The following is a 13,561-nucleotide window of genomic DNA, read 5'->3' as shown; positions in this document are numbered from 1 at the left end:
CGGTGTCCTTATCAGAATTCCACATGCTCGCATTGATCGCTAAATCCTCTCTTCCTTGATGAAACGTCATCTCTCGAAGTTTCAGCTGACTAGTGCGTGAACTTATTAAGTCTGTTATTCCTCTTCCGTCTCTGTACGAGGTAACTGCGCTCAAGTGTATGTAGTGTTTTCTAAAAATTTTATCTCAATTGTTATTTTTCTTTATCAGTTTTCCAGATCTGTTTCGAAAAACAAACATAATGTATTTGCAGCAAACCTGTGTGTTGCCTTTGTTATATTTTCACTATTGAGCTCTTTCTGGCGCATTTTCTTAAGCCCTGAAATGATTTATTTCCATTTGTCACACTATGATCCAATTCGTTTGCATTTTGATATCCCAGATATTTATCTGTTTCATTTCCATCCATCAGGTGTATCGGACCTTGCTGCTCTACTCGCTCTATTGTGTTCTATTGTGCTCTACTCGCTTCATTGTGTTTAATGTTCTGCGGTTATCCAGTCCAAATGACATGTGTCTCCAGTGTGGGGCAGAATTAAATAGTTTTTGGTAGTCAACATAACAACATTAAAGCTTTCACATTCATTTGGGCTTGATTTAGAATTTCAGAATCTATTATCAGTTATCTTTACATATTTTCACACCCTCACGGCATACTTTCTGCTCTTCTGTAAGTATATTGTGATTACCTAAGTGAGTGTCGAGGAGCTGTGGGATGCATGATGTTACAATTTTATATCCTGCTTTTAAACGGGTAAATGTTTATCAATGATATTACTGCTGCTGCACGTTTTCTTTTCCTTTTGCTCTCAGCTCCGGCTGCTAAAGACAGACAGACAGACAAACTTTATTGATCCCGAGGGAAATTGTGTTTCGTTACAGTCACACCAACCAAGAGTAGTGTAGAAATATAGCAATATAAAACCATAATTAAATAATAATAAGTAAATTATTCCAAGTGGAAATAAGTCCAGGACCAGCCTATTGGCTCAGGGTGTCTGACATTCCGAGGGAGGAGTTGTAAGGTTTGATGGCCACAGGCAGGAATGACTTCCTATGACGCTCAGTGTTGCATCTCGGTGGAATGAGTCTCTGGCTGAATGTACTCCTGTGCCCAACCAGTACATGATGGAGTGGATGGGAAACATTGTCCAAGATGGCATGCAACTTGGACAGCATCCTCTTTTCAGACACCAACCTCAGAGAGTCCACTTCAACCCCCACAACATCACTGGTCTTATGAATGAGTTTGTTGATTCTGTTAGTGCCTGCTACCCTCAGCCTGCTGCCCCAGCACACAACAGCAAACATGACAGCACTGGTCACCACATCAGACACTCCCTCCCTTCCCAATACATCCCCTCCCTTCCCATCCCATGTTCCCCTCCCTCCACGTCCCATCACTTTCCCTCCCTCCCTGTCCCATCATTCCCATTCTCTTCCTGTCGTTTCACTCCTCCTTACACCGGCTTTACCTTCTCCATGTCGGCCTCCAGTTTGTGACAGAAACTTTCGCCCCTCCCCTCTCCGTCCCCTATTGAGTCAGTGACTTCGCCACGCTCACCGTCTCATCAGTCCACTCCTCGTCCCATCACTCCTCTTCCTCCCAAACCCCTCACCCCACCTCCCCAAAACACTCATGTATATGTGTATGTGTGAATATCTGAGATATATACATGTTTATTCAATGACAAAATCATTAGAATTAAAACATATATACAATACCCAAGACGATAGAAAACACAAATTAAAATACTGTTATTACAATCAATAATACACTCGATCCCGGGATTGCATCCATGTTCCTTCGCCATAGATTCTGAGTGTGACAGTGGCCATTGTAAGTCAGTGTCTCACTCCATCCCTGGCGGCCACATCAACCAAGCATTCGCCCATTTTAAATCAGCGCGACCCTCGTGCTCACTTCTACCAAAGCCGCCACTCCCTCCCCAGCGGCCATTTCAAGTGAAGCGTCGGCCATTTGAGGTCAACGTGTCCTTCACTCCTTCTCTGCCGCTCACTTTAACCAAGGCGTCGCTTCCTCCTTGGTTCCGTTTCAACCTTCCGGAACGGGGTCTCTGCCTTTGTCTCAACAGAATAAACGATGGTGACAGCCGTTTTCAATCGGAGTGTCAGCCCCTGCCTTCCTGGCGCTCATGTTAAACAAGGTATCACAAACCCTAAACTGCCCCGTCAGACAGTTTAAGCGAAGCGGCGGCTATTTTATGTCAGTTCGTCATTCTGTCCCATTAGATCATTTTACATCGACCCATTACCCCTTCTCTCTTCCCAATGCGCCACTCTCTCCATTTCGGCCATTTTACCCGGTGCGTCTCTCCCTCCTGTTGGTCATTTGAAGTCTGTCCATCACTCTCTCCCCGTCGGCCATTGTAACCAAGGACTCAGGGACTACTTCAGGTCGGGCCGCCACTCCCTCTAATTTGTCAACTCCTGGTGTCCATTTTCTCTCAGAGTATCCCTCCCTCCCTGCTGATTATTTTCAATGTGCGAGTCACCCCCTCCCTGGTGACAGCGTTATGTCCGCGCGTCACTCTCTCCCTAGTTATGATTTATAGTCTGGCTTTAATCCAGAATCCTATTTTTAATTATCAAAAGTAACTCCCTCCCTGTTGATAATTTTCACTCAGGGTGTCATCCCCACCCTGTCGGTCATTTTACATCTGCCTGGCACTCCCACCGTCTTGTCAGTGTGTCACTCCTTCTCTGCCGGCCCTGAGAAACAAGGTGACCATGGCCATCTTAATTCCGCCCATCGCTCCATGGGCCCATTGTCACTCAGCCCATCACTTCCCCCCCCAGACCACTTTCAGTCAACCTTTCACTCCCTCCCCAGTGACCATTCTAAATCCTTCTGCCGTTCCCTCCCTATTCACCATTTTCAATCAGGAAACCCTCGCAGGACAGACACTCTCGACCACCCTCCACTCGATTGCGCGGACTGTGTATCACAAATAATAAATATATCACCAACAACAGAGACCGATCCGACATCCTTATCTCGGATCCTGTGCGACATCACTCCAAGTGTCGTGGAGAGAGGAGGATACAGACACCAGGAAACGTGTGGTAATATTCCCGGTGACGATACAGAGACCCAACACCGTGTGCGGTAATACTCTTGGTGTAGAGACTGAGATCGGGAACCGTCTCTGGCAAAATTCCCAGTTTGGGTTTTGGAGACCGGGAACCGTACCCTGTGTAATTTCCTGTGTGCTCTGTGAACACGGGGAACCGGGCGCAATGAATCTCCCGGTGTGGGGAAACGGAAACCATAAAACTCTCTCACACGCACCCCACCCCCAGCCCCACCCCCGCCATTTTCAGGAAGGCGTGCCGAAGTTCCTTCAGTCTGATCATATCCACCGTCTCTGCCAGAATTTAGAACATCGTCATTTGTACAAAGTCGTCAATATCCTCATGACCCTCGACTTTCCTTGTAACTAATGAACCATCGGCGTTTTCGTGAAATTCCCTAAACGCAGCCCTGAGTTCTGTCAAACACGGAATTTGGGCGTCGCGGCCAATTACCAGGTTCACAGACCCGTTGGAAATGAACTGGAAGGTGGGAGTGAAAGGGAAGAGCTGGGTCCCATTTGGAGTGAACGGGAAGGGGTGGCATCCAGTTGGAACCTTCAGACGGTAGGAGTGAATGGGAAACAGTGCAGACGGTGGGGGTAAATGAGAAGGGGTCATCCGGTTGGCAGGCAAACGGTGGGAGTTAATGGGAAAGGGCGGAGCCCACTGGGAGGGAAACGGTGGGAGTGAATGGAAAGGGGCGTTTGGACGATGCAAGCGACTGGGTAGGGGTACGTCCCGTTAGGAATGCGGATGGGTGGAGTGAATGGGAAAGATTGGCATTTGATTGGGATCGCGGTCCATGTGAGTGGACAGGAAGGGACAGGGTCCTGTGAGGAGTGCGGACCGTGGGAGAGGACGGGAAGGGGTGGAGTCACGTTTTGCAAAATTATCCTCAACTTCAATTTCATCCTGGGCGACTTCATGACCCGAGAGGTCAAATGTGATTGTTAACCGCTATGGTTATGATTCCCATTTGTACTCCCCTGCCCGTTTGTGCACCCTCCCACCCTCTCCTAGTCTGTGAACACTGCATTACTCCTCGTCTCTGTGCCCACTTCTACATATATTCATCGTGTGTGTGAGTGTGTGTGGTTCCCTGTGCTGCAGTTCCAAGGTGAACACAGTGAGAGTCTCCTTTGTAATCTGATTCAACTCGAGAACTCAGTTGATATATCTCACACTTTTTTTCGTGTCTGACTCCAGGAGTTTGTGATGGGACAGTGCGGAGGGATCTTCACTTTGTGTCTGACCTCGTGAGTGTGTAATAGGATGATGCAGAGGGAACTACACTCTGTGCCTGACCCCAGGAGTGTGTCATTGGATGGTGAGGAGGGAGAAAACCTCTGTGTCTGACGCCAATATTCCATCCCACATCCCTCTCATACTCAGGACCTCAGTGGACTCAAGTTGATTTTATCTGTCTGCGGGGGGCAGGCGGGGGTCAGTTAACCAGGAAGGGGGCTGGGTAGAGATGAGTTCCAGGGCAACCAGACTCTGCTAGTCTGACCTCCCTCAGCCTGGTGCTGAGACGCTACTGTGTCAGCTTGAGCTCCGACCCACTGTTGCGGTGCACAGGGTGCGGGGGGCAGCAGAAACTTCAAATAAAACTCGAGTCCGGCACCAGGACAGGAAGTTACAGCGGTTTATTGGTTTGATCATGACAAATGTAAATTAAACGATGTGTGAGCTGCTGACGTGCGGGTATAAATAAGCTGCTCCTGACTCACTCACAGTCACACAATTAACCGACCAGTGGCAACGAGTGACAGTTTGAATAATCAGTCCCGTTTCTCACCGTCACTCTGCATCGGGGAACCGATGTTTATAAAATCACACTTCAGGACAGTGACCGAGATCGCTACAGATCCAGGGTCACTCCTGAGGGATTTGTCAATTTAACATCATTATATCGGCCAGGCTGCAGAATGCACTGTCTTCAGCAAAGGGAGCAAAAGGATTCTCTCCTGGGATAATCCCACCCCGGGACACTGGTGTCCCAGACTGAGCCCCTGCCCCTGGGCCCTTCCTGTCTGTGTAATTCCCCGGGGTCTCACGAGAGGGAGTCACAAACCTGCATATCCAGCGGAAGCTGTGCTGCAGGACAACAGGCGGAAATACGTCACTGCGGGACCGCATCCGATGTAACCGAGCGCAAGACTGGAGCTGGTTCCGTTAAAACCGTTGGGAATTACCCCGGCGCGCAGTCATTAAAGGTAATGGCAGGAGTTAAAGGGGAGGGCGGGTGTTAAATTGGAGGGGGGAGTTAGAGGGCAGGGAATCGGCCAAAGTGTACCTAAGCCCCGGGTGGTGATGTTCACACTTCCAGCTGTTCACAGATACACTCTCAGTCTGGGTCTGACTCTCCGCAGAGATCCCGCTTCCTTCCTCCCGGTCTCACTGAACCGATTCCACCACAGCCTGAAACAGATGGGAGAATAAAGATGAAATAAACAGATTACACAACAGTGACAGTAACAGGGGACCGGGGTTAATGTTTCAACAACACTCACAGACAAATATCACCTGAAAACCCGAGGATCTGCTAATATTTTATCACATTGAACATTGACTCAAACACTCACACAATCTGCTCCAGATTCGGGAGGGTCAGTATGAGGCGGCGGAGAGCGGGGACAGATCGGTCTGTCAGCAAGTTGAATCCCAAGTCCAGCTCCTTCAGTGATGGGTTTGTACTGAGAGCGGAGGCGAGATCTTCAGCACCAGAATCTGTGAGATCGACAAACTCCAGCCTGGAGATGAGAGAGAGTGTGGGTGAAGGATACAGAGAGACAGGAGACGGTACAAATCCCCGGTGTTTATCAGTAACACATTTACTGATCACATTAATGTTCAGTGTCAGACACCCAGTGACTGAAAACACAATCTCCCACAGCCTGGTACTTACCACAGTTTCTGTATTTTACACTCCGGGTTCGTCAGAGCCACAGACACCAGTTTCACTCCTGAATCTCCCAGTTGATTACCACCCAGGTTCAGCTCCGTCAGTGATGTGTTTGTACTGAGAGCGGAGGCGAAATCCTCGGCACCAGAGTCCATGAGACCAACATCCCTCAGCCTGGAGATGGGAGAGAGTGAGGGTGAAGGACACAAAGAGACAAGAGATGGGACAAATCCCCAGAGTTTATCAGTAACACAATTACTGATCACATTAATGTTCAGTGTCAGACACCCAGTGACTGTAAACACAATCTTCCACAGTCTGGTACTTACCACAGTTTCTGTATTTTACACTCCGGGTTCCTCAGAGCCGCAGACACCAGTTTCACTCCTGAATCTCCCAGTTTATTACCACCTAGTCTAAACACAAACAGACAGATTGATGAACAAAGTGATTCAAACCGTGGGTCTGAGGGAATTTCTCTCACTCTGATATTTCAGGAAACATTAAACCCTTCAGTAAATCACTGATTGAAGTTCCCATCACTGTCAATATCCCTCACTGTCCAGCTCCAGGTGATTCACCGGATGTCAGTAATATTGTCTGTCGGTGTGACACTGTAAATTCCAGATATTCTGTCCCATTCCCCGATGGAGAGAAAAGTGTTCCTGACAGAAATGCAGAAATGTCAATGGGACACAATGAAATAGAGCCAACCGAGCTAAAGGGATGGGGAAGAGAGATACCACAGGACGTCAGATGGACGAGTGAACCAAAAGCATGAAGGGGGATGTGGAAGAGAGATCCAACAGCAGGAATGTATTGGGAAGAGTGATCCCATAGGATGAAAGGGGATGGGAAAAGAGATGCCACAGGAGCAAAGGGGGTGCAGAAGAGAGATCCCACAGGAAGAGGAGGGATGGGGAAGAGAGATCATACGAGAGGATGGGGGATGCGTAGGAGAGATACCTCAGGAGGAATGGGGATGCGAAAGAGAGATCCCACAGGAGGAAAGGGGATGGGGAAGAGAGATCCCAGAGGAGGAAGGGGTTGGGGAAGAGATATCCCAGAGGAGGAAGGGGTTGCGGAAGAGATATCTGACAGGAGGAATGGGGATAAGTAGGAGAGATACCTCAGGAGGAATGGGGATGGAAAAGAGGACCCAGGAGGAAGTCAGATGGATGAGAGATCCAAAAGGAGGAAGGTATGGGGCAGAGATCCTGCAGGAGGAAAATGAATGGGGAAGGGAGATCCCACAGGAGGATGGGGGAAAGGGGAGATCCCACAGGAGGAAGGGGGATGGGGTAGAGAGACCCCCAAGGAGAAAGTCCGATGGATGAACGATCCCAGCGGAGGAAGGCGGATGGGAAAGAGAGATCACACAGGAGGAAGGGTGACGGGGAAGAGCAATCCCACAGGAGGAAGGTGAATGGGGAAGGAAGATCCCACAGGAGGATGAGGATGAGTGATCCAACAGCACGATGTTGATGGGGAGGAGAGAGCGCACAGGAGGAAGGGGATGTGGAGAGCGATCCCACAGGGGGAAGGGGATGTGGAGAGCGATCCCACAGGAGGAAGGGGATGTGGAGAGCGATCCCACAGGGGGAAGGGGATGTGGAGAGCGATCCCACAGGGGGAAGGTGGTTCGGGAAGAGAACTCCCACAGAAGGAAGATAGTTGATGAAGAGAGATCCCACAGGAGGAAGGGGGATGGGGAAAAGAGATCCCAAGCAGGAGGTTGATGGGGAAGAGAGATTCCACAGATGGAAGATGTATGTGGAAGAGAGATCCCACAGGATGAAGGTGGATGCTCAGGAGAGATCCAACAGTTGGAAGGAAGGGGTGTGGGAACAGAGAGGCCAGTGGACGAAAGGGGGATGGGAAAGCGAGATCTCACAGTTGGATTGCTACCTGTGCCACGTGCTAGTGAGGTTAGAAATAGGAAGATAATGCAGCTAAATACATGGCTGAGGGGATGGTGCACGAGGAGGGGTTCATGTTTCTGGACAATTGGGCTTTCTTCCAGGGGAGCTGGGACCAGTTCGAATTGGACAGTTTGCACCTGAACTAGAGGGGACTAACATCCTTGCCGGTAGGTTAGCAAGTTCTGCTCCCGGGGTTTTAAACAAGGTTGCAGGGGGAGGGGAACCAGAGTGTTAGAGCAGATAGTGAGGTGGAGGAGGATAAGGGTCATGCGAGGACTGCTTGTATAGACAGATATCAAAGGTTTGTACGTGACAGAATTGTTCTCAGGTGCATTTATTTCAATGCAAGGAGTACTGTAAGTAAGGCAGATGAGCTTACGTCGTGGATTGGCACATGGGATTACTGCATTATTGCTATTAGTGAGACTTGGTTGCAGGAGGGGAAGGACTGGCAGCTTCATATTCCGAGGTTACGTTGTTTCAGACGTGATAGAGGGGGAGGGATGAAAGGGGGAGGAGTGGCATTACTAGTCAGGGGAATATCACAGCTGTGCGTAGAGGGGACAGCCCGGAGGGCTCGTCTACAGAGGCCATATGGGTGGAGTTGAGGAACGGGAAAGGTGTGACCACACTAATAGGGTTGTATTATAGACAACCCAATAGGCAGAGAGAATCGGAGAAGCAAATCTGTAGAGAGGTAGCAGACCAATGTAAGAAACAGAAAGTTGTAATCGTGGGGGATTTTAACTTTCCACATATTGACTGGGACTCCCACTCTGCGAAAGGGTTAGATGGCATGGAGTTTGTCAATTATTCTGAAAAGTTTTTAAAATCAAAATATTGAGGTACCAAAGATAGAGGGTGCAGTACCTGATCTCCTATTAGGGAACCAGACAGGTCAGTTGACAGAAATATGTGTAAGCAAATATTTTGGGTCCAGTGACCAGAATGTCATTAGTTTCAAGATAATTATGGATAAGGACAGGACTGGTCCACCAGTTAAGGATCTGAATTCGAGAAGGGCCAATTTTGTGGAAATGAGAGAGGATCTGGGAAGAGTGGATTGGGATAAGTTGTTTTCTGGCAAGGATGTGTTCAGTAAGTGGAACGCCTTCAAGGGTGAAATTTTGAGAGTGCAGAGTTTGCATGTTCCTGCCAGGATTAAAGGCAAAGTTAACAGGCAGAGGGAACCTTGGTTTTCAAGGGATATTGGTGATCTGGTTAAGTAGGTGATTAGCAGGTATAGGAAACAAGAAACAAATGAGGTACTTGAACTGTATAGAAAATGTAAGGGAATACTAAAGAAGAAAAATCAGTAAGGAAAAAAGAAGACATGAGGTTGCGTTGGCAGATCATGTGAAGGTAAACCCGAAGGGTTTCTACAAGTATATTAAGTGTGAAAGGATAGTAAAGGACAAAATTGCTCCCCTAGAAGATCAGAGTGGTCGTCTACGTGTGGTGCCTCATGAGATGGGGGAGATCTTAAACAGTTCTTTGCATCAATGTTTACTCAGGAACCTGGCATAGTGGATATGGAATTAAGGGAAACAACCAGTAGTGTCATGGAACATATAGAGATTAAAGAGGAGAAGCTGCTTGCTGCATTACGGTGAATAAAGGTAGATAAATCCCCGGGCCTGACATGATATTTTCTCGGACCTTGAGAGAGACTAGTGTAGAAATTGCAGGGCCCCTGGCAGAAATATTCAAAATGTCCTTAGCCACGGGTGCGGTGCCAGAGGATTGGAGGGTAGCTCATGTTGTTCCGTTGTTTGAAAAAGGCTCCAAAAGTTCACCAGGTAATTACAGGCCAGTGAGCCTGACATCAGTCGTAGGTAAATTATCAGAAGGTGTTCTGAGAGATCGGACATACAAGGATTTGGACAGCCAAGGGCTGATTAAAGATAGTCAGCATGGCTTTGTTCATGGTAGATCATGTTTAATGAATCCTGTAGAGTTTTTCGAGGAGGTTACCAAGAATGCATATGAAGGAAAGGCTGTGGATGTTGTCTACATTGACTTTTGTAAGGGCTTTGACAAGGTCCCACATAAGAGGTTAGTTCTAAAAGTCCGGATACTTGCTATCCATGGAGAGGTTGTAAACTGGATTCGAAATTGGCTGTGTGGGAGAAGACAGAGAGTGGTAGTGGATGATTGCTTCTCAGACTGGAGGCCTGTGACTAGTGGTGTGTCTCAGGGATCTGTGCTGGGACTATTGTTGTTTGTTGTCTGTATCAATGATCTAGATGATAATGTGATAAATTGGATCAGCAGGTTTGTGGATGACACTAAGATTGGAAGCGTTGTGGACAGCGAGGAAGGCTTTCAAAGCTTGCAGACGGATCTGGACCAATTGGAAGAATGGGCCAGAAAATGGCAGATGGAATTTAATTCAGACAAGTGTGAGGTGTTCCATTTTGGAAGGACAAATCAAGCTACAACATTCACGATAAATGGTAGGGCACTGAAGAGTGCAGATGAACAAAAGGATCTGGGGGGTTCCGATACATAAGTCCCTGAAAGTGGCGTCGCAGGTGGACAGGGTTGTAAAGAAGGCTTTTGGCATTCTGGCGTTCATAAATCAAAATTGAGTTTAGGAGTTGGAATATTATGGTGAGGTTGTATAAGTCATTGGTGAGGCCAAATTTGAAGTATTGTGTGCAGTTCTGATAACCTGACTATAGGAAGGATATCAGGAAGATTGAAAAAGTACAGAGTAGATTTACTAGGATGTTGCCGGGTCTTCAGGAGTTGAGTTACAAGGAAAGATTGAACAGGTTAGGACTTTATTCCTTGGAGCATAGAAGAATGAGGGGAGATTTGATAGTTTACAAAATTATGAGGGTATAGACAGGGTAAATGTGAATAGGCTCTTTCCACATAGATTAGCAGAGATAAATTACAGGAGGACGGCTTCAGGGTGAAAGGGGAAATGTTTAGGGGTAAATTCTTCACAGAGGGTGGTGAGAGTGTGGAATGAGCTGCCATCTGATTTGGAAAATGTGGACTCACTCTTAAGCTTTAAGAATAAATTGGATAGATACATGGATGGGAGAGGTCTGGAGGGTTATGGACTGGGTGCAGGTCAATGGGACTCGCGGAATACGGTTTTGGTACAGACTAGAAGGTCCAAAAGGCTTGTTTTCTCTGCTGCAGTGTTCTGTGATTTTATGATTCTATGGTGAGGAGAGTTCCCACAGGCGAAAGGGGATGGGGAAGAGAGATCCCACAGGAGGAAGGGGATGGGGAAGAGAGATCCCACAGGAGGAAGGGGGATATAGAGAGAGATTAAACAGGATGAAGGGGGAAGGGGTTAAGAGATCGGCCAGGAGGAAGAGGGATGTGCAAGAGAGTTCCCACAGGAGGATGTGGGATTGGGAAGAGAAATCTCACAAGAGGAAGGTGGGCGGGGAAGAGAAATTCAACAGGACAATGGGGCATGCCAAAGAGAGATCCGACAGGAAGAAGTCGATGGGGGAGAGAGATCCCACAGGAGGAAAGGGTATGGGGAAGAGAGTTCCAACAGCAGGAAGGGATAGGGAAGAGAAATCCATAGAAGGAAGGGGGATGTGGAAGAGCGATCTCTCCGGAGCAAGGGGGATGGGGAAGAGAGATCCCACAGGAGGAAGAGGGATGGGGAGGAGAGATCCCACAAAAGGAAGGGGGATAAGGAAGAGAGATCTCACAGGAAGGGTGGTGGGGTGTGTGGACAAGACATCCCACAGGAGGATGAGGAAAGAGTAATAGAGAGTCCACGGGAGGAATGGGGATGGGGGCGAGATTCCAAAGAATGGAAGGGGGATTGGGATGAGAGGTCCTACAGGAGGATTCCAAGGGTAAATTATAATCCTACAAGATGAGAGGATGCAGAAAATTTTTGTACATGTGTGTTGGGTCTGAACAGAGCCCCAGAGGAGATGTGCCCTCGCTCTTTGCCTATCTGGAAGTGAGCAAAGTCACACACGGGGAAGGGCAGTGGGAGGACAATCTCACAATGGTATTTCTTTCCTTCTCACTGGGACAGTCTGCTAACCGTCTCTTGTCCCTCACCGGGAAGGGGGTGTGACTCTCTGACCCACCTGCTACAGTCAGTGTCGGTCTGGGTGTCAGTAACAGTGAGAAGGAACATTGTCAATGGACGTGTCACAGGCAGCGAGAAACACGGCCATTCCTGTGATTTACTACCATTCAACCAATGGCCGTTGTTCACTGATCTGATGAAGTCTCCAACATCCCTTCACAAGGAACCACAGAACCCTCCCGTCCTTGGGGAATTACAGACCAATCCACTGGGCATTTGTCACAACTCTTCACAATCTGATTTACTACAAATTTATAAAAATTCCTTTACATTGAAACAACACAATGGAACAGTTTCACAGATCAGAGTGAGAGATAAATCAAGTTACCTCAACTCCTGGCACTTGTGCAACCCAGGTCCCAGCCGCTGTATTCCCTCATACTTAATGTGGCAGATCTCCAGGTCGAGCTGTTTTATTGTATCACAGAGTCCGAAGACATGAGACAGGACCGCGCAGTCAATCGGGGTCAGTGTCATTTCACTGAATGGAAGTGTTTCCACAGATCCCAGTGCGGCCTGAGCCAGTCCACGATTCTGAGACTCAAACAGGTAGTGTAATGTGTTCAAGAGGCTCCTTTTACCAGCTTCACTCCATGTGTTTCCACTCTGGCGTTTAATCTCCTCGTTCACCCAGTCAATCACCCGGCAGGTCGTTTGATGAGGAAATGGACCCAGAAACTCCTCCAGGCCCCGAGCTGTCATTGGGGAGGAGAGACCAGCAACAAAACGGAGAAAAACCTCAAATCGCCCATCTGTCGTGTTGTGGACTTCAGTGAGGAATTTAAGGATATCCCCGGGATGTGGTTTCAGGAATTGTGCGACTGCAGCTACAAACTCTTGGATGGTGAGGTGTGGGAATGTGTACACCACACACCGGGCAGAATCCTCTCTCTCCAAAAGCTCCATCAGGAATCCAGACAGGAATTGGGAAGGCTGCAGATTGTACTTGATCAAATCTCCATCTGTAAACACAATCTTCCTCTCGGACACTCCTCTGAAGGCCATCTGACCAACCCTGAGTAACACATCACGGGGGTTCTCAATCTCACGGCCGTGGTTTTTCAGGATGTTGTAAATATAGTAGTACAGTTGGGTGATGGTCTTGGGAACTTGCTGTGGGTCCCTGACTCTTTGTGTGAAGAAGGGGCCCAGTGCCAGAGCGAGGATCCAGCAGTAGGAGGGGTTGTAGGTCATGGTGTACAGGATCTCGTTCTCCTTCACATAATTGAAAACAGCTTCCGCCACCGTCTGATCTTCAAAATGTCTGATGAAATATTCCTTCCGTTCCTCACCAACAAATCCCAGGATTTCAGCCCGGACACTGATATTCGCCTTTTCCAATAAATGTAACGCAGTGGGGCGAGTGGTCACCAGCACTGAACACCCTGGGAGCAGCTTGCCCTGGATTAAACTGTACACAATGTCAGACACCTTGCACTTGAATTCAGGATCTGTGCATGTGGACTGAAGGTCTGTATCTCTAGGACTGTCAGCAAAATCAATTGTGTCATTGAATTCATCCAAACCATCAAATATAAACAGCAATCCCTTTGGATTCT

The 13,561-nt window shown here is 48.1% G+C and overlaps 1 protein-coding gene across 1 annotated transcript; it reads right to left on the bottom strand.

Moving 5' to 3' along the window:
- Positions 1 to 4,717: 4,717 nt before the first annotated feature.
- Positions 4,718 to 13,078, bottom strand: LOC132387475 (NACHT, LRR and PYD domains-containing protein 3-like). Its single transcript, XM_059959844.1, has 5 exons — positions 12,331 to 13,078; positions 6,329 to 6,415; positions 6,003 to 6,173; positions 5,680 to 5,847; positions 4,718 to 5,515 (listed from the first exon to the last, which is right to left on the bottom strand). Exons 1-5 carry the CDS (start codon positions 13,005 to 13,007, stop codon positions 5,428 to 5,430), a joined length of 1,191 nt encoding a protein of 396 aa, XP_059815827.1. The 5' UTR covers positions 13,008 to 13,078; the 3' UTR covers positions 4,718 to 5,427.
- Between the last annotated feature and the right edge of the window lie 483 nt (positions 13,079 to 13,561).

The sequence above is a fragment of the Hypanus sabinus genome, unplaced genomic scaffold (assembly GCF_030144855.1).
Source record: "Hypanus sabinus isolate sHypSab1 unplaced genomic scaffold, sHypSab1.hap1 scaffold_190, whole genome shotgun sequence".
In the NCBI taxonomy this organism is placed as follows: Eukaryota; Metazoa; Chordata; class Chondrichthyes; order Myliobatiformes; family Dasyatidae; genus Hypanus; species Hypanus sabinus.
The sequence above is the reverse complement of the archived record's forward strand: the minus strand, read 5'-3'. Positions and strand labels throughout refer to the sequence as shown.